This window comes from Antennarius striatus, chromosome 12, assembly GCF_040054535.1.
Source record: "Antennarius striatus isolate MH-2024 chromosome 12, ASM4005453v1, whole genome shotgun sequence".
Classification (NCBI taxonomy): domain Eukaryota; kingdom Metazoa; phylum Chordata; class Actinopteri; order Lophiiformes; family Antennariidae; genus Antennarius; species Antennarius striatus.
The window spans coordinates 12394852-12415944 of record NC_090787.1 but is presented as its reverse complement, the minus strand read 5'-3'; the positions used below and the strand labels follow the sequence as shown (position 1 = coordinate 12415944).

General features: G+C 39.0%; 1 protein-coding gene across 5 annotated transcripts in view; it reads right to left on the bottom strand.

The window, feature by feature from the left end:
• The window catches only part of LOC137604788 (plakophilin-4-like), a 64212-nt gene that overhangs the window by 22585 nt on the left and 20534 nt on the right, over positions 1–21093 (bottom strand). The window contains exons 3-8 of one of the 5 annotated variants that reach the window (XM_068328839.1): positions 12686–12798; positions 7252–7286; positions 4474–4605; positions 3926–4119; positions 2512–3082; positions 1818–1844 (exon numbers count right to left, since the gene is read on the bottom strand). In XM_068328839.1, coding sequence (XP_068184940.1) covers positions 1818–1844; positions 2512–3082; positions 3926–4119; positions 4474–4605; positions 7252–7286; positions 12686–12798 — 1072 coding nt within the window. Of the gene's footprint in view, positions 1–1817; positions 1845–2511; positions 3083–3925; positions 4120–4258; positions 4359–4473; positions 4606–7251; positions 7287–12685; positions 12799–21093 lie in introns of those variants that run through there. The other 4 variants (XM_068328840.1, XM_068328841.1, XM_068328842.1 and 1 more) reach the window with 4 other exon arrangements.

Below are 21093 nucleotides of genomic sequence, written 5' to 3'. Positions count from 1 at the left end.
GGTAAACAGATTTGAAAGTCTGTTAACAGAAAAACAGAGGAAGTACCACAATCTTCAGCAACAGAAATGTGAAGAAGAGCACAAAAGCACACTTCACACATTAAAAACACTGATGACAATAATTTTAAGTTCTGGCTCTTTTTGGTGTTTGCCAAATTACGGAAACAGACATTTCATGTAATAATTCTCCTTTATCCAATTATGGCTCAAACATTTGTGACAAATTACATCGCTAAAGGAAAGACTCCATTTACGTTAATGTGAATATGAGTGACTTGTGCAAAAGACAGGACAGAGAGGAAGTGGACATGACAGTGGGAGGGATACCTTTGCAAACAACAAAGATTTAAAAAAAAATTAGATATGCCATTCATTCTTCTCAGGGGCTAGTGTCTCAAAACAAATTGTATTTGCCTGAAACATCAGGACTCATAACCAAAGGTGGGGATCTAGCAATTTTAAATTGATCTTGAGAGTCCACAATGTAGTTTTTGATGACATCTTTTACAATGTGCAAGATGTGACCAGAGCAACAACCCAAGTTTTGGTGGTGATCCAGATTTTAAAAATTGTTTTTATTCTGAAGATTACGGGATCATGGATAATGTTGACAGTATTTGGGAAAAAATTGCAACATGACATCCCCATAAGACGTACCATACATCAAATATAATCTAAACCCAAAATTTATTTTTAGGCTCATGGTAAATTCTCTCCTGTGATCAGATCGGAGTTGAAAAACAGTATTGATTCAATCTGGTGCTAAATTTGACATAGCTTCAAAACTTGTGTAAGATCTTCAAGAAAACTGTCATTAGTGAACCATTTATTTTCATAAATAATATTCAAACTAATGTCAGTCATATTTCATATTACCACCACTGTGTCCGCCGCAGCAGGTCACAGGGAGCTGGAGCCTATCCCAGTGGCATAGGGCGTGAGGCAAGGGACACTCCGGGCAAGACGCCAGTGCACCACAGAGCCACACACAAAGACAAACAACCACACACACACACATTCACTCCTACGGGCAATTTGGGACCGGCCAATCAGCCTGAAGCGCATGCTTTTGGAGGTGGGAGGAAGCCGGAGAACCCGGAGAGAATCCATGCAGACACAGGGAGAGCATGCGAACTCTGCACAGAGCGGGACTCGAACCTGGGTCCGCTGTGTTGTGAGGCGACAGCGCTACCCACTGCGCCACTGTGCCGCCACCATGCTGCTGATTCAAAATTCCAGTGATTTTCACAGCTTAAATCATATCAGGATAAAACTATCTGGGATTCTTGCTTTAAGGTGATATCGTTGTGAAACTTAGACTTCTTTGATGAGGTTTCGATTCTGTGCCGAGTTTGCATGTTCTCTCCATGTCTGCGTGGGTTCTCTCCGGGTTCTCCGGTTTCCTCCCACCTCCAAAAGCATGCGCTTCAGGTTGATTGGTCGCTCCCAAATTGCCCGTAGGAGTGAGTGTGTGCGTGTGCATGGTTGTCTGTCCTTGTGTATGGCTCTGCGATGCACTGGCATTGTGCCAGGAGTGTCCCCTGCCTCACGCCCTATGCCAGCTGGGATAGGCTCCAGCTCCCCGTGACCCACTACGGCAGATAAAGCGGCAGAAAATGGATGGATGGATGATTAGACAAATTGTACTCATATAACATGCGATCTATAACCTACATCATCTACAACAAACCCATGCAATAATATTTTGTTGGACATGATTTCTTAATTTCTAAACAAACAAGACATGCACATGCAGTGCACGTGCAAACATCTGAAGATGGTGAGATTTCAGTCATGTAATAACTAATAATATTCACCTTGAGCATCATCATCAATCAGGGCTTCTGTGTGTATCCCCACGCAGCATAAAGTAAAGCAGAATGTGCTCCATTAACCTTGTAATACTTGTACAATGATTTCCTTTAACTGTTTTTTTCCTGTTTTGTTTTTTTTTCATTTTGCAGGAAAACAAAAAAGGTAACAAGGTACTTTGGCAAGTTGTGATTTTGTTTTCCAAAGCTGAAAAAAATAACAGATACTGGAATGAACTAAGGACTGGAAGAAAGTTGCGTAAAAACTCTGGTTCTCCAGTCATCCCTCTGAATAACTTAGCTGTTACACGTGTATAATGAAACTGCCAGGTATTTTCCAATCTGGGTTTCTTTCAGGGTAGATAATCATTTTTTGTTTATATGGAGTGAATTAAGTATATTTGGAACCAAACAACTTCAGTGGCAAATCAGTGTCAAAATGTAGAATTACAGTACTGCAGTATAGTTTTGAAATACCTGACATCCTTTCCTGAGTGGTTCCATTATGTGATAGATATTTCCACTAAACTTCCTTTCGTGGGAAAAGATTTTTAAGTTCACATGATCAGAGCATTCTGTGGGTGTAACATTAATGTCAAAGTAAAAGTAAAGCATTTTCACTTCCTTTGCAAAAATGTAATGATTCTGATGTAAATTAGGGCATGCATGTTTGTGTGTGTGCGTGCGTGTGTTTGAGCACCTGTGAATTGGTCAGGTCGTGTCATCCTCTCATAGATGTCATAACTCTGGGGTCCGTAGAGGTCGGTGTTGTGGAGCATGGAGCGGGGCAGCGTGGAGCTGTAGTGTTGGGGCACAGCAGTCATACTAGCTCTGATTGGAGATGACGAGTGACTTGGCTGTTTGGTTAAAGGAGAGTTGATTCCATCCACCATGGTAAGTGGCGAGCCCATGCGCCCCGATGATCCCGAAGCCTGATACGGTGAGGTATTGTGGCTGGTGCTGCCTGAACGTGAGTTTGTGGAGCTCACGCGTCTCAATGCAGCGGGAGAGCTCTTCTGCGTGGAGTAGGGTGAGCCGCCACCAGAGGTGGTCGTGTTGCGCTGGGCAGAGGGTAAGGTTGTAGAGAAGATGCTGGAGAGGGGTTTGGGTTCCGTTACAATTGGAGAGCCATAGGCATTCCCAACCGTAGTACGCAGGGAACTGCGGGGGGGGGACATGCCGCTCGTGTACGCTGGCGAGTGGGAGCGAGAAGGCATTGAGCTTACCCTCCGCATCGCTCGGCCAGGCACTGCTGTTGTCACAGCTGGAACCTGCAGGACAAACACAGAGCAATAGGTTTTCAAAGTTTGTTTGTATTCACCGCAATAAACTAATATTTGCAGGGATGATAATATATAAATAAATATATTATTGTTTTTATGCTGTTTTTGATGACTATTATAGAAAACTCTTATCCATTACTTGTCTTCTTCGGTTTTTGATTATGTTATCTCATCTCTTCACCTTTTTGACATTATCTATCCATATTTTTAATTTCATATATTTTTGATGATGAGACTAACTCTGAGCAGATCTGTCTCACCATCCATTTTTCATTGATCACTCACTCGTGCAGACATGCAAATTGTTTGAAAGGGGCATTATAAATGTAGTTTGACTGAGTGATTAACATGCTCAATAACATGGCATTACATGGACAACTCACTGGCTTTGGTCAAATTTATTCTTTATTTTCTATCCCTTATGTTGTTTGTGACAGTGCCATTTGGTGTCTCAGTGGTCTTTGTGCAAGACTCTGTAGGAAGCAAGGTTGTGTTACACAGTACACTGTGTAGCCTCTGCACCTTTAAGAACTACATTGCTGCCTTTTTTGGCATCTTGCTTGTCATGAATTAAAACAATTGAGCATGCAGATGTTTTCTCTATCTGTCTATCTATATATATATATGTGTGTGTGTGTGTGTGTGTGTGTGTGTGTGTGTGTGTGTGTGTGTGTGTGTGTGTGAGTGTGTGTGTGTGTGTGTGCGTGTGTGTGTGTGTGTGTGTGCGTGTGCGCATGTGTGTTTATGTACATACACTATGTATGTACGTGTAATGCATTTACAAGTACATTGTTAGTTTGAAAACACATTGTTTGTCATTCCTGACAGTACCTGGGCTGAAGCCTGGCCCTCTGCCCTGGCTTTCCTCAACAGGGTCCCAGTGCCTGCGCCAGGGAAGGAGTGTTGCATCCTCAGCTCAGCCTTACCAAGGTTCTGGCTGCTGTGGTAGCCATTGCTGGTGTCCTGATAGCCACTGTCCGAGTATGAATTCATCTGATTTGAGCTGCGAGAATTCCCCCCAGACCCTGAGAGAGAGAGAGAGATAAAAAGTGTGTGAATGAATGACGGTATATGACAGACAAAAATGAAATGCAGAAAAGGTGAAGCGAGAATAACAAGAGACAGAGAACTCATCAATGGTTTCATAATAAAGACGACCTTTACCTATGCAGCCTTCGTAAAGCTAAATGCCACATGAGGGGGAGGGATGTGGTGTGGTGAGGGGGCTGTTTGCATGCATCACGGTCTCTGACAGTCGAAACATCAGCATGGAAAACGTAAAATTGAAAGATGACACAGTGGCTTGCATCCTCAAAACTTCAGTAAACAAGGATCTAAGAAGATCGGCAGCAGAAGATGGAGAGATTGCAATAACAGACCCTCACTTTCATGGAGGGAGGACTGCTCTGGGGAGTACAGAGTCACCTGCTCTGACTCGGTCCTGATGTGGTAGCTGGGCGATTGAGAGCTGTCAGGCACCAGGGATTTTGTGTCCCCCGGAGCAGATGGTTCTGGAAAGGAGACACAATAGTGCAGGAAGGGTTCTGAATCTGATACAATTACAGCTTGGTCTTTAATTAGTTTAGACTTTAAAGAAAAGATTACGATAGTCATTTGCTAAAATATTCGGACCTGAAAAGTCTGTAGAAATTAAAAACCTGACCAATTTTAAATTTCTTTTTTTTTAAGTCTTGCATTTTTATTTCCCCACTTGCATTCTGTTGTAGTCAGGACAAATAATTTTTTCATTATCTTTCTGTCCGTATCTTCAAAAAAAAAAAGAGTTTCAGGCCCTTCTTTTATTAAAACATCAAAGGAAACAGGAAAACTGATCTTCCACGGTGTTTTCATAGGCCTTTTTTTAAAAACTTTATTTATTGGTAAATAATGAAAGAACTAATGAAGTGTTTGCTCCCTTCTATTCCAGTGTCTAGCAAACAGTGTTGTTTCAGACCAGACGCTTTTTATTCAGAGCCTTGACTATTTGATAAATGAGATGCCAAAAAACAGAAAAGAACAACACAGAGGAAGAGACGGCGATGAGAAACAGAGGGGTCCCTTTTCTCATCCTGTTTAAGAGGAGAGATTTTTTTTTCATACCTCCATAGGGTGACACTCACAATTAGCCATCTCAATTAGCCATCTCTGCTTTTTTCCTAAATGGGGTTATTTAGTTTCATCTGTGTCATAAAAGAGTTATCAGTTTTACATGTGTTACCTTGGTAACTTCAGCAGTCTGTTAATCCTGTGCCCATACATTTTCCTGTCTATAAATGACACAACTATATCTACTAGTGTTGTTTGGTTCACATAGCACCGCATCACCCACGCAGATAATCCTCTGTAGCTCACAAATGTCAAACCCATTTATTTCACTAAGTTTTAGTTGTTTTCAGGATTTTTAAAGATTAACTTTTAGTTTGCCACCTTGACTAAAAGACTGGGGATAAAAAATAAAATTAATATGCAAATTAATTGATCTGAGTTGTGTGAACGGCATCAGAGTCAGTGAGTGACGAATCCTCATAAAATCTATTGCTACGATATTTCATTTTACAATGTGGTTAAGCGGTTATTGGCTGCTTTAGTGATTTCTGCTGTTACGGCTTATAAAAATCATTTACTTGTGTGTTAACTTTTCAAGCACAATTGCTTAGAATGTTAAAAGAAAAATTTGATAAAAATTTCTATCTACTCAGATACTTGTCAAGAATTTTGTATTTATAAATGGCTGATATTTTCAAATATCCATCCATCCATTTTATTGTAGATAGTACTGAAGCCTATCCCAGCTGGCTGCGAGTGAGAGGTGGGGTACATACCGCACGCATCCCGGGGTCACATGAAAGATGAACAACCACTCACACATATACTCACACCTATGGACTATATGGAGAGATCAATTGGATGTTTTTGGAGGTGGGAGGAAGCTGAAGAATTGAATCTGGAACTATCTTGCTGTGAGGTGACAGTGCTACCCACGACGCCTCACATTACTGATTATATAGATTGGTTTTTCTTCAAAATGACATGGGCTCCTTCTTGAACATGATGCTAGTATGTTCAACTAACATATCTGAAAAACACTAGTTGCATAAAAAGGAATAAAAACAGCTGCAGAGAGAAAACTTTTATTCTGGCATGTGTCTTCATATGTCAGGGGACAAGAGATCTGAATGAACTGACATTTCCTGGGTCTAAAAGCTTCGTTTCCACAGTGAGAATTCTATCCCAAAGTCTGACGGCGTAGGGCCATACAGTGGCGCACGAGGTCCCCTAGAGCATGGCCCATTATGCACGCTACCATACGGCATTTACATTGGAAGAAAGTAAATTATCAGATCATCATTATCATTTATCATCTATGGTACAGTTAGAATTCAATAGAAAGCAAAAACCGTGATTGTGCTTAGAAAGGGCCTGTTCAAACATTCATCAAAGGCACTCAACAAGGAAGAAAAAATTTTCTCAGGGCAAATGTTCAACTATAACTCCCTATGGGTGCTTCTGGCAGGATCGACAAGAAAAGATAAATGACCATTACAGAAAGACCACGCAATTAATAAACCATAAAATCCATTAGTACATTCAATTAATCTGTTTGAGAAATCTGCTGAAGAAAGATGTGAACTAAACGAGCAGAAAGAGACCCTGAGGATCCACAAACTACCATCACAAATGATGCGTGTGCATATCTTTGTGCTTATACTGTACATGTGTGTGTAGTATACTAACAGTGATGGTGATATTACGCTTCAGTATAATACAGTATAGTGCAGGAAGAGAATGAATAAACACTTGATTGATGTTAGCTAACTTCAGATAAGACACACAACTACTGGTCGCTTCAAACAAAGAGAATACGGTGAAAATTTTGAATCCCAGAAGAAGTAGTTGGACCTGTACCCATTATGTTATTGCAATACTCTGTAATATGGATAATCATCGGGAACACTGATTTGTTGATTCACACTATTTTTCTGACAAATATTTCACCAAACCTGATTCTCGTGCTATCCCAGGTCAAGTTACAGGGTGAGGTGGTGTGTGAGTGAGTGTAGACTGTCATCATAACGCTTAAAATAATGATAAAAACGGAAATGTACCTTTGATAAGAAGCAGCATATCAAATCATTCAAGCGTTCTAGTTGACATACCTGCAGTCCTCCAAGGTAGGGACTTCTCAGATGAGCTGTGGCAGGAAAAAGAAGATAAAAAAGTGAGTATATGCTCTTCAAACCAAAAGCATCCCAATGAAATAAAGACTGAAATCATCTGACGAGAAATGTACTGTAATCGTGTCATGTACTGTTTCCTTAGGCGGGGTCACAGATGATTATCATTGCATCTGACATTAAGTAGTTACAGTTTCAGGGTACACTGCCTACAGTCAGAATTAATGTTTGTAACTCATATACAGTAAATCCATTCATGTAATCTGTGTTTAACAAGACCTAATGGTGAAAGCTGGGTTTTTTAAAATTCCAATGAAATTATTAATGTGTAAAACTTTAAGTTTTAACTTAATATATAATGGTAAGTAATATGTGGAACCAGAGCTCCCATGCATCCCATTAGATGCATGATTGGTGTGCATCTTATGGGAGCTGAAACTGATCACAGGTAAATCAGAAGTGGGGGATCATGCACACAGTGTAAAAACTCCTGACATCCAAATGTAATCCTGACCTGAAAGACACAGTGTATTCCATCACAGACAGAACCTAAAAGAGATACTTGCTCTCAGGAGAATAATGCAGCAGAGTAATGTCACAGTCACATAGTGATTGGAGTTTGTGACTCCCACTCAGCCACAACCACTGAGGATACTGAGCACCAAACAGAAACGATCTAGCAATGTGCAGTGATTGATGATGAATTCTGTGGGTCAGAGCAGGAAAATTCCCATCACACACCCAGTAGACAGTAGTGCCCTGCCCTAAATTGTGCTTCTGGTCTCATTTGGAAAAATGTCTGGAGCACCATAATGATTATAAAATGTCTATAAATTTGATGGAAGAATCGCATGTCAATAAACAAGGGCGTCACATACCTAAAACAGACCAACTAGCCTCAGAATATACTTTATTTACATGCAGTCCGATTTCCTTTGCATTTGAGCATTTCCCCAGCCACCACATCACATTATTTATAAGTCAGATATGAGAATACTCCCCCTTCCTTAATGTTGTCAGTATCTAAAACAACTCCAGTCTAACCTGATTAAAAATAAAAGTGCCAGTGTTCTGTGTGTTTGACGAAACCTTCAAAAAGGAGCCTCAAATAACCTGAAAAGCCTTAATTTAAAATTTTTAAATTAAATTTTACAGTGCAACATAAACCTAGATTCGAAACACTTAAAGAAAGAGAAAAAACGAGTGACACATAACATACAGAAAATCTTGGTGAAGTAGTATCAAAAGCCAACTGTCTTTGAGTTTTGACAAAACCTGACCAGTAATTGATCCAATTAAAAGGAACACTTCTACAAAAACTACTGTACTTATTAGACCTAAACATTTAAATGCAGTCATGCAGTGGCATTCTATGAGCAACTTACATTTGAACTTCTGTATGCATCTATGAAAGCATTTTCTGACCAGATGACAGGAAAACCCATTCACTTCACAAAGTTCCTATGTTGTTTATTACAAGACTCAGAGACCGAGCAGGGGAAGTCTTTTCTTTTATTATTTTATCGATACTATTACACATCTGATGGTGAAACTACTGCTATTCATCTAACTAAGGCGACATTCAATGAGTGTTAAGAGCCACAGCTATCAGAATTTTAATGAGCACATGGCAATTAAAAAGAGGATGTTGTGTGAGTTGTGCTCCACTGAACCATGGCAGATCAAGTAGAGGATTGGCTATGTTATGGAGACTGCCTCGGTGGGTGAAGACAGTGTAAAGTAATTGCAAAGCAGATGCTGATAAACAACTGGCTTGACCCTGGCAGGACACTTTTTGTCCCATCATCCCCTTTGTCTGGGGGCTGGTCACATCTTTCAAGATAGTTGCCAATCACAAAGGGTCTGGGCAACTCTAAAGGTGTTACGAAACGGAAAGCCTCCGATCAGAACCCTGGAAACGTGTTGTACCGCTGCTGTCATCCTGCTGAGCTATTGAACACAGCTGTGACCTCAGTAGCTAACGCTAATCCCCATTCATACACAAATACACAGGGACTTGTGCTCTTAGTTCAAAAAAGGTGTCAAACCTCTGCTGTTACATATGCTATTTTAAGTCCATGGGAGGTGGCGCATACATGCCACATACGCATACACGTCCCCAAGAGGGTAAAAAAGTTCCATTTACATTTACTTTGTTGTTGTGATTGTTTATGTTGTCTGGTGATATCCTGTTCTCTAAAACATGTGCACGAAGACCTTGGTGTTTAATCTGAATAGGAACTTAGGAAATCTGCTGAACAAAAATTTCTAATGAATAGACCTGATTGTTAAACCACAAATAAACCATTATCTACTGTTTGAGAAGTCTTGTGACCATTTCCAAAAATCTTGACAGCAGTATCCCTGTAGCCAAAGGAAAAACTTAAATACAATCCGGAATTACATCCAAAAGGTGCAAACTCAGAAGACAAAATATAGACAAAATGTAGACAAAATATCAGCACTGACTTTTGTGCCAAATCTCAGCAGCCAAAGCAAATTTTTTAGTAAATATAGACAAAATGTGCTAAAGTATCTGAAATATTCAAAATCAACTGCAGTCTGATATCACATCATGCATTAGCATGTCCCCTTAGGATGAGCAGTCATTTTAACTAAATTAGGATTACATCAGGAATTTGTTGTCGAATTGCATTGACAGATAATTTTGGAGATTTCATTTTCAGAGAGAAATAACATCAGTTTACTGATAGAAACAGTATACTAAGGGATTAATGCCATTTTTTTTGCATTAAAAAAAAAGTGAAAAAAAGTAGCAAGATTCTCCAATCTACAACTAATATGAGAAAATGCACAACTTTTGGAGCCGGAAGACTTGTGATTGAGCTCGGAACAATACATTGAAAATTGTTTTTATAATTGAAACTATAGTCTTGTTCCTGAAGCTGGGCCTTTTTTCACACCAGGAACGAAAATGAGACATTGGTTCCTTGTAGAATCTAGATGATGTAATTAAAGTGGTAAAAAATAACTTAAATTTCAAAAGAATTACTGGGTTCCTACATTATAAAAAAGTAACTGACCACAAGGATAGCAATGTTTTAATTTAGAAATTATTTTAAAGGTGTATTTATCAATGCACTTTAGTTGATGACCACCTCACTTTTGCAAACTTCCTGTTATAATGTACTTATTTTTATATTGTATTTCCCTTTGTTTCTTGGTGTTTAATGTTTTTGAGTGTTTAGTGTTTTTGAAATTTCATCTAATGAAAAATTGTAAAATGTTCTAAATGTTCTAAATGTTAAATGTGATTGAAGTTTTTTTGAAAAAAATCTTCTTCTGAGGAACTTTAGTGCTTCATCTAATGTAAAATTGCAAAATGTTTGAATGTGATTAAAGTGTTTTTGCAAAAATCAAAAAAAGAAAGATAGAAAGAAAGAGAGAGACAAAGAAAGAAAGAAAGAAAATAAAAAGAAACAAAGACAATAAAGGACAGTCACTATTAATATACACATATTCAAGAGTCACTGACACTACTTGAGAAATTAAATGATACACGCACAGAGACTGTCTTGGGGCCCTATGTTTTTCATTTTGGAGACATTGTGGTGAAATTGTTTTAAGCCATAAATAAACTTCAACAGACGACTGCTTGCCAAGCCTCTCAACTGCCAGTGAATTAAGTCAATGAGCTGAAGGCTGCACAAAACAGCCAACGCTGATTGGGACCGGTACAATAAAAAAAAAAATTAGGGCAGACATCGGATTAAGTTAAGAAAGACTGCCTGGGTGTCTTGTTTGCATTCTCAAATCATCAGTGTGTACTACTAGATAACCACAGGTAAGAAAGAGTCTCCAAATATGATCAATCAATCTAGCAGAGACCTTTTTGATAGCACTATAAACCCCATAATCTGAAGTGAAAGGAGAGAAAGGACAATGACGTCCTTATCCTGAGTGTAATAGGTGGGCACTTTTTGCAGGTATGTGGGCTGGAGTGAATGGATGTACAGTGTGCACAAGACATGAAACTGGAAGAGATCCGACAGCTTCTGTTTAGACCAACAGCCATAGATCTAGACATCAAATGTAGTGAAGCCAAATTAAAAATAACAGCATCTTTAAACCAGCATTGTTGTTTGGTTTGACATTAAGTCTTTAGTATGTCAGTAAGTCACCAAAGTAACTGAGACCTTTAACAGTACGATCTCACTTCACATAACAGACTGTTCATTCAATAATCATCCAGGGTAGTGGTTGTAGAAAAAAATTGTGGTTCATGACCCAACTGATTTAGCAAGTTAGTTTCATCACTATACCTTTATAAAAATGCCCTTACACATAATTAATACTTAACATAGATACAAATCACTGAAACAGTGATTGATGAGTCATTATGAAAACCCTCACACAAATGCATCACTTTGCTGTGATAACACCACTGTTGGTCGGGATGGAAGCAAAAGAGCAAAAACAGCCAAGAACAATCCCATTAATCGTCCCTGAAAAATATGACCATTAAGCAATCTTTTAAATGTCACAGTCTATTAACCTCTATTGTAATTTCCCTTGCCATTTCAAGGAATTACATTTTTAATCAGGTCTAGAAGATGGTTCACATATTACTTGCACAACAAGTACAACTACAGCTGAAAATGGTGATGCATGACTGAATGTTAAAAAAATTTAGCTTTCCGTGAAAGTGCAGAGCCTCATCAAAATTATGTCTCTAATTTTCAAACCTTGATTATTCAGATTTTTAGAACTTCTACTAGTGCCAGTCCCACTTCCTGTGTTTCACTTTGTCTAGCCTCTGCACCTTTAACAAATGACAGTGAGGTAAGCCATCAAAGTCGTGTGATAATACAAGGCTGATGTCAACCCACTAGGATATTGTACCGAGGTATTGAGCTGTAAGAATGACCTGACTTGTCTGAGACGCAGCTGACAGGACAGAATGTGTGGTCACTGAAGTGTGATGATCAAGCAGCCTACTGTTGTAGCTGATCAAGTGGGAATGAGTTCCCAGAACAAATTCAGAAGTGCCACACTCTTTTCACACGGACGGTAATGCTTTACTGAGCAAACAACAGTCGGGTATCTGGCATATTCACAATCGCATACATATGCTATCACTGAAAAACATAGGCTTGGTATTTGTTATGCAAATATATTCTCATTTCAGCTTAATTTAAATTGACTTGAGTCAGCTATTCAGGTCAAACCCTCTGCTGACGACAACAAATTATAGAAAAGATAGACCGATTTCATCTATTTTTTGATAACAGGACATGAAATGATTACAGTCACCAATCGGTTTTGAGCATGCTGTGTTGCTATAACAATATGCCATAAGGTGGAATGAATGGAATATGGATACTGTGGTGAAGGATGAAAAAGCCATATGTTAGATAGTACTGTCTGTGTGAGCTTGTGTATGTCTTCTCATTACCTACTGCTACCAGAGCCTGGTGACTCGGCCCCGAGTCTGCATCTTTCCAGTTGACTGGCCACAATCTGCCTCTCAACTTCCAGCTCCCTGGTTAGACGCTCAAACTGGAGCTCCTGCAAATAAGCACAGCAGAAAAACACAGTATTGAGGGATGGAACAACAATCTCCTCAGAGACAGCTTCACACACTTCTATTGAAAGATACAATGAATTTGAAATCACTATCTATGAGAGGGGCTGGCTGACAGTCTGACAGCTTGCTTCTACAGTGTTATTCTTCATCATGACATGTAGGCTAATGACAAAAAGAAGCATAGGGCAACACCAACAAGATGTTTGCTCAAATCTCGCTTGTAAAGTAGACACCATACCGGTCCCATACATAAAACTGCAAAGCAGACACACATACAGGCTGTATGAAACTGCTTTTCACACCACATACAGACATAAGCACCACTTCAGTGGGCGACATTTGCCTTTGGTAGCCATGTTTTTATGGGAGTTGAGCAGAAATTAGCATTTGACCAATTATCCAACCTTAGGCTATTAATTGCACAGCTCTCTTGCTGCAAGGGCTGCATCGTGACACTCATAAGACACACAGGGTCTTCTGTATACACGCATACATACATGTATTTACAAGAGTTGGACATACTTTCTTACTCGGCCATACCATTGTCATAGTAGTATGAAAAGGATATGATCACCAGCAGAAAAAAAGCCTCAGTCAACCTAAATCCTTGCTGTGCTATCTGAAGCTGTCTCTTGTAATGCCCATTACCATTGTCAATTACATTCCCAGGCAGCTGCACACACTCACGGACACAATTGTGTCTCAGCTGCTATTGTGACCCGTCTGAAGAAGTTTAGTCACTCTGTAACACTGAGGCCAGCCTATTTTTCACACCTCCCATCCACTGTTCCCTGAGGGTGTTCTGAAATTTTCCCCTCACACTTTACACATGCTCTTTTCACCCCACCTCCAAAAACTGGTTTACACTCCACTGCTCTTCTCTGCCTCAGTAAAATATACGTATGGGTTGACTGTAGCGAGACGTGGCATGTAGGAGAGAAAACTATTTCCTTAATATAATGACAAATAATCACATGAATGGGATGCCAGTGTGTGCCATGACTTTTCCTGATTACTTTTTGTGCTGCACATGAAGATTACATAGACCTTCCCTTAAAAAATGGCACTGACATGAATATAGATGGAGCATAACAATAAATTACACAACATAGCACACACATGGATGTACACAAATGAAACAAGAAGCCAGCAGCTCAAAATAAGTATCAAAACAAATATCAGTACTGCTTTACAATATTGAAAGTCAATGCACTGACAACATAGTCCATAACTTGACCACATTTTACTGTGCGCAAATCAACACAGCTAATCCGTCTGCCTGATCAGATGACTTTCTTGTAGGTGCGCCTCAACGATGCAAGAAACGTTTAGTTTGCATTAGCATCAACTTGACACAGCAAATTCAGCTCTAGTACAGCCGGTACAGGCTGATGTTGCTTACAAAGTACTATAAGAAAATAAAAAAGTACAGTACAATAATTCAACTCCATAGGTCAGAAATCCCATCAAAAAGTTCAAAAACGTTGTGCTTTCGCACACAATTGTGTGAAATAACTACTAGTCACGTGATAGAAATATAACATGTTTTTTAAATGGAGGTAGAACCGGTAAAAGTAAAGGATTAGAACAATGAGAGAGAGAAAAAAAGAAAAAAAAAGGAGACGGAGATTTCATTTGATTTTGAAAATCATGTTTATTCATAAAGGCCAAGTAACAAGATAATCACGTTGACACAGTATCCAAAAGAGATTCACGCAAAAGGGAATTCAAATCTCATAAACAAGCAGTCAGAGGGAGAGAGATAGAGAAAGAGAGAGAACAATCACATTTAAATACAGATCGGTCTCGCTGGATATGGACCATTAGGTCATTTTGTGATTTAAATTATACATAAGTGCAAATGGGATTAATAGAGCATAAATCCACACAGACGGCAGTTTCTTCTTTCATGTGTAAAGCAGTTTGAGGGAGTATGAGGGAGTGACTGAAAATTCAATGAGAAACAGAAGAGGTTTTTTTTGTTAAACATTACTGTCTACATATCGAAAATGTTGCTGCATTATAGGGGTTTTTTTTGTGGGAGGTGGACTGAAATCACATTGGATTCCGGTCTCATCTTGAGCAGTTTACCAAAAACAGGAGAGCTTTAACTTCTGTCATTTGAAAGTAGATTCTATTTTCAACTTCCCACTCTATCTGCAGGGATTGAAATGCAGTCAAAAGCAGTTCACTGTAATTACAACAGCAGTTGTGCATTGTCCTTACTGACTGCTGACTGGATGGGAAATGTACATCACCTAATGACCTACAGACCAGCCACAGGAAAAGACTAACTGGATAAAAATGACCAAACTGTCTGTTGAGTGCTGATTTCAGTCAGAGGCAGAACACATAGAGGCTGTTTACTCCAAACACACAACTACCCTGTTTGGCTGTTAAGTGTAAATTTATATAATGATCACACACTCAAAGTCACAGGTAACACACAGTAATTCAAGAAAGACAGGTGGGTCTCATTCCCAAGTTATCAAATATCAATACTCTGGGATGTGATGTACAATTTTAATTTAAGCAGATACAAATTTTGAATGTAGTTGTCTGGACCCTTTGAATCTTACAGGAAATGCGGACCAGAAACTTTGATACCGAACAAAATGTTGTTTCCACACGACAAGTTAAATTTCCTGTTCCTACAAATGTCACTCTTGGCACAGATGATTTTTTACCTTCATTTTTTTGTGATGTAGGCATGTCATGTTGTAGGTTCAGTAACTTCAACTGATGCATCACTTCTCACTAGTGGTACATACAACCACGACAAAAATAAACATCTTGTCTTTTTAAAAGCACAAAAAGTGATATGGCCTTGTGATTATTTGTACCTTCATATTAATCACACAACAAAGGGACATCTGTTGCAGACATGTGGAGGTCACTGATGACATTCAGCACTATACCTAGAATGGACAGGTGTCCTGCCATCATACCAACCCAAATGCCACAGTTATTTGGGTTTTTTTGGAGGCGGTCTGAACTGCGCTTCAAGGAGTTCTGTCCTCTCCCTCACTCACTCAATTGACAAATCGGCAGCATCCCTTTTTTAAAAAAAAATTGTTCAGTCATTGTCTCTGTTGTACTGACGTTGTTAGTTAAGTAGTATCTCTTATTCCAGAAGAATGATTTCCATCTGTCATTGTTTACACAACTGCGAGGAGGATGGAAGAATTAGGTAGGCTGACTCTCCAATCCTTGAGCCTGTAGGAAACATCAATGCGCTCTGGCATGCCAAGTTGACTGGTCTCTCAGATAACTGAAAGGAATGCTGCCTTAACTCTTTGCTCTGTCATCTCTGTCTTTCTCTAGCAAATGACATTAAAACACGTTGATACTTTTCTTATTCTCTGTGTTTCATTATGACGTTTATGCATATGAATCCAATATGTACATGAACACATTATGATGAACAGCATTGCTATATTGGAAAATGGACCCTTGTCTACTGGTCATACACATATGATGCAATGGGAAAAGAGTATTCACAGATCTGTCCAATTTTATTCTATATTCTTGGCCCCTACATGAAAAGAGACATTTTTTTTGCAACATAATAATCAGACTGAGCACAGTACAATGACCATAAAACAAGGCCTATGCTTATTTAAAGAGTGTGGGCCCAGCCAGGTCAGTACCAGGATTAGCACAAAATGACAAGACAAGGACAATGGGTGGCCAGCTTTCCTGTACCAACAAGGCCCCTGATGGCTTTATTTGCTATTACATTTGACCTGTTGGGACTGATCTGCCCACAGTCCAAGAGCTGATTCAGATCCTGTCCCGTTGTGTCCTCAGATGGACCCTAAAGAAACAGATGAAACATGACAGCAGACCACGCCACCGATATACAGGCTACCTCATCATCTTTATGAATGCTGACAATACAAGACCCATCAGACACGCCTGAAGGGACATCTGCACACTGCTGGTTTGGTATAAAGATTGTGGTGCAACATCATTGGAAGGTTTGTTAAGAACACTGATGTACACATGCACTGTAAACTTGTGACATACGTATATTGTCAATGTGGTATGAGTCAAGTGTTTAGCAGGAATGATAGTTTCTGTACTTCAAGTTTGTTGGAAAAACAATAACAGTGCAGTTCAGATAGTATACTGGTTATAACGTAAGCCCAATATCAAGACTAAAAGCTTCCAGTGGTTGGCAAGGGTTTTGATTCCAACTGCAGACTAATATTGGAAAATATCTTCCTCCAACTCCGACACTGTCTGCAACTTCTTCAGGTGTCTCTATCAATAAAGGCAATAATAATAACTTTGCGATCAAACATCTAGTAGGATATGAATTATTTTTCATCCTGTTTTGATTGCAATCACATCTTCTTTTTGACTACCTGTAGTTCTGAAAACTTATTAATTTGTTAAACTTGGAACCTTTCCTAAGGAATGTCTGTGGTTTTCCTGGTTCAGTAGCTTCCAAACAAGCCAAGCTCATTAACTGAGATTAGACAGATTGGGTGTGATCCTAAGTCCCTCCAACACCTTTCACACACTAAGCGGTCAACCACGAACAGTTTGAACTTGTTTCCTTCTCTCAAAAGTTTAAGTCAGTCTAAGTCAGTTTAACGTTGAAGTCTACTCTCCTTTATAGATTGCCATGTTTTCTCTGTTGCAATTATATATAGTTTAAATGTGCTTTTTTACAATTTAGGAAATATCGAATGTGTTCAGAGCTCTGGGGTATGAAGGAAATATTGATTACATCAGCGTATACATACAGTGCCTTGCGAAAGTATTGGCCCCCAAAAAACTTGTTGACATTTTGCCACATTTCAGGCTTCAAACTTAAAGATAACAAACCGAAAATATTTTTGAAGAATCAACAACATGTGAGACACAATCCTGATGTGGAACCAAATTTATTCAACATTTTATACTATGTTTACAAATAAAAAACTGAAAAGTAGGATGTGCAAATGTAAGACCAAATGATACACTGGTGCACTCTGTTTGTTATTATTGTCATTTAGGTCAACATTGGATCATTCCGAAGTCATCAGGGAACTTCTGGAGTCGTCCACCTGAGCTGAGAGAACAGGGGACCAATATTTTTGCACATCCTACTTTTCAGTTTTTTATTTGTAAACGCAATATACAATGTTGAATAAATGTGGTTCCACTTCACGATTGTGCCTCACATATTGTTGATTCATGAAAAATATTTTCAGTTTGTTATCTTTAAGTTTGAAGCCTGAAATGTGGCAAAATTTCAAAAAGTTCTTGTGGGGGGCCAATAGTTTCGCAAGGCACTGTAAATCATCGCTGGCACATACAGACACAAGTCATAACCTTTATACATGCTCTTTGATGCCTAGTTACGTGTTCCAAGTATTCAAGTAATGAAGTATTCTAATTTGTTTACTACATGTCCAAAATATCAAGATCTGAGATGCCCACTGTGGAACTGGTTTATCTGCAAAAGAAGTTAAAGTCACCACACATGCAAGTTAGTACTTGGGCAGATGCATGGTTTTATACCTTACACATACAAAATCCTGTGCCACCTATCCAGTCGGATAGATTTGAATAAATGATGTATCGCTGCCACTGAAAATTCTAAGTCATCTCCTTTATCTAATAGAGCAATAATTCAGGTATAAATCATCATCAACTTTTCTGTGAAGCTTTGAAGTGAGTGATAAAATCCCATTATTGATTACAACTTTATTATGTATTAATAGCAATCAAAAGTCTGTGTTAAAATGGGTTTTGGGTCCAAATCTGTATATAAAGAGGTGCTTGTCCATTAGTGATGTTTGGACCTATTTTGCGTTGCTAGAGTAGATGACATTTATTTTTAGAAGAAAAAAAAGAAGAAATACTGTATATTCATTCATGTACTGTCAATGAGGCCTTACAAGCTGCATTATGGGATACCTTTCACATAGAGAGCCTAGTGCTGCACAGTTGGAGAATGACAAAAAAGGATGAAGGATTTCTGCAGCATCAGGGACAGAAAAATTAGGTCTGAAGTGTGAGTTAAGCGAAAAGGCCTCTGAATGGGATGTATGACTTGCACGCTACGCAATTACTCACACAAACTGTCACAAAGTCACCTTGTTAAAATACTCAGGTTTGAAGAAAATGACTGCAGGGTCCTGCCAGATTCTACAGAATTATAATAACCCCACAAGTTAGAAAGGCATTTTAAAATACAGTAAAGTGGGTTTCTGAGAAAAGCTGCAGACATTGCCATGGGTTAATCAGAGTGGGGAAATTACTTTAGCACCCACAGCTGCAGCACATCTTTTCTACTGTATAAGCTGTTAATGTGGCAAGAGGCTTCACTCTCACTCTCAGATAATGGGCAAGCAAGTTTACAATAGAACATAATTTCAGTCAGGATTTCTAATGCGGCATTACAAGCTCTTATTGCAGGAAACTTGCAGAGCTACTATTTTTTGAGAGGAATAAAAAGTGACCTCTGCGGTTTTACATACAGACAGAATTTAAGGTCAGAGAATGATAACACTGCTGCAGAAGCTTTACGGTGCCTATCTAATTCAGTGCTGGCTTCCCATATCCAATCACGGGTCCCACTATGGTGACTTTACTTTAGCTGCTTATAATTCTGTGCCTTATACCATCACTGTAAGGAGGAGTCACAGCAAAGGCAAACATTCTATTTAATTCAGACGCACTATAACCACCAAAATAAAATCGCTGGATGTCCAACTTCTTTCCTTCTACTGTTAGTTTATAAGTATCTATGGCAGGCACAAAAAATTTTCCATGGAAAGGTCTGAAGGCCTTGCATGATGTCCTGATGTTAGCTGGTACACACAATAATATCAATAACATTCCGTTTTTAGATGAAATATTCTGCTGACACAGATGAAATCATCCTTTTCAATATATCTCAACACAAATAGGAGTGACTTGGCTTGAAAATGAAAATGCCATTAAAGAAACTGTCATTTGTGTGGTGAATGCTATTAAAAGAGTGGCTTTCTGATTAGCAGAGCAGCAGCTCCCACAAAAAAATGAAGTGAGATAAAGGCCCCGCCCACACGATGCCGGAACTTTTTGAAAACGCAACTTTTTTGTTGCGTTTACGCCTTCCATCCACACGACAACGCAGATATCCGGGACGAAAACGCAACTTTTTGAAAACGCTTGCCGAGGTGGATTTTTAAAAAAACGCTGGGTCTGCATTGTCGTGTGTACGGCCTATCCGCAACTTTCTAAAAACGCTGACGTCTTGCCTGCGACGAAAACCGCTGTGACGTTATATTTATGGGCCCGTGTGTACAAACATGATGGATGTACGAACCTGATGGCAGCATTCTTGCAGGCGTTTTGAGACAACAAAACACAGAGGATTCCTATTGGATAAAATTTGACTCAATACTGCCACCACATGGTTTGGCATGCTTATAGCCGTCTTCGAAAACGCAGTGGTGCATTTACATGTGGACGGAGATTTTTTTGAAAACGCTGTCGCATGGACGCGAATCGTTTTCGATGTGTTTTCAAAAAAATCCGTCATCATGTGGATGGGGCCAAAGACAGAGGACAGTATATACAAGGGAGACAAATTTACATTTACAGTACTTTGGAGAATTTTTTCCATTAATTTCACCATTTATTTGTTCATCCAATAGGCAGTATTGACTCAGTTACAGACAACAACACATAAATTCCCATATCAGTAGCCCACATTGGTGAGGTCAGACAGGAACACGTGATGCAAGGAAATATAAAAGAAAAATGCCAGAAACCAGCTGAATGTTACGGCTGATGGGCACCCAAGTTTAATCAAACCAAATGCCTTTATATTTGTGTCTAATTAATATTCACAGCATGACCCACATAATTACACTTCAAAAGTACATTTTATCCACCATTAGTAGTTCAAGTGGAACCCGCAATACATGGCATCACTTTAAACTATTTTAAATTTAAAGCTCTGTAGCAGCGGACACACGCTATAAACACACTTAATAAAAATATTCTTTATTAAATATCAAGTGTTGAAATACTTATAGCACACAAATCCTTTCTTGGGCCATTTAAATCTCATACACTCCTGTAGAAAGTGTTTGAACAGTGTGCAGCCTAGCCAACATTATCATCTGATCATTGGTGCTTTTAGCTACCTGTAAAATCCTGGAATTACAATCATTCAGCAGCTAATTTCATATATTTTCCCACATTTTTACATTTTATATCCACCAAATCCTTTAATTGAAATTCTGTACTGGACTTGCTGTTATTTTGTGCAGCCACAAGATGATGAT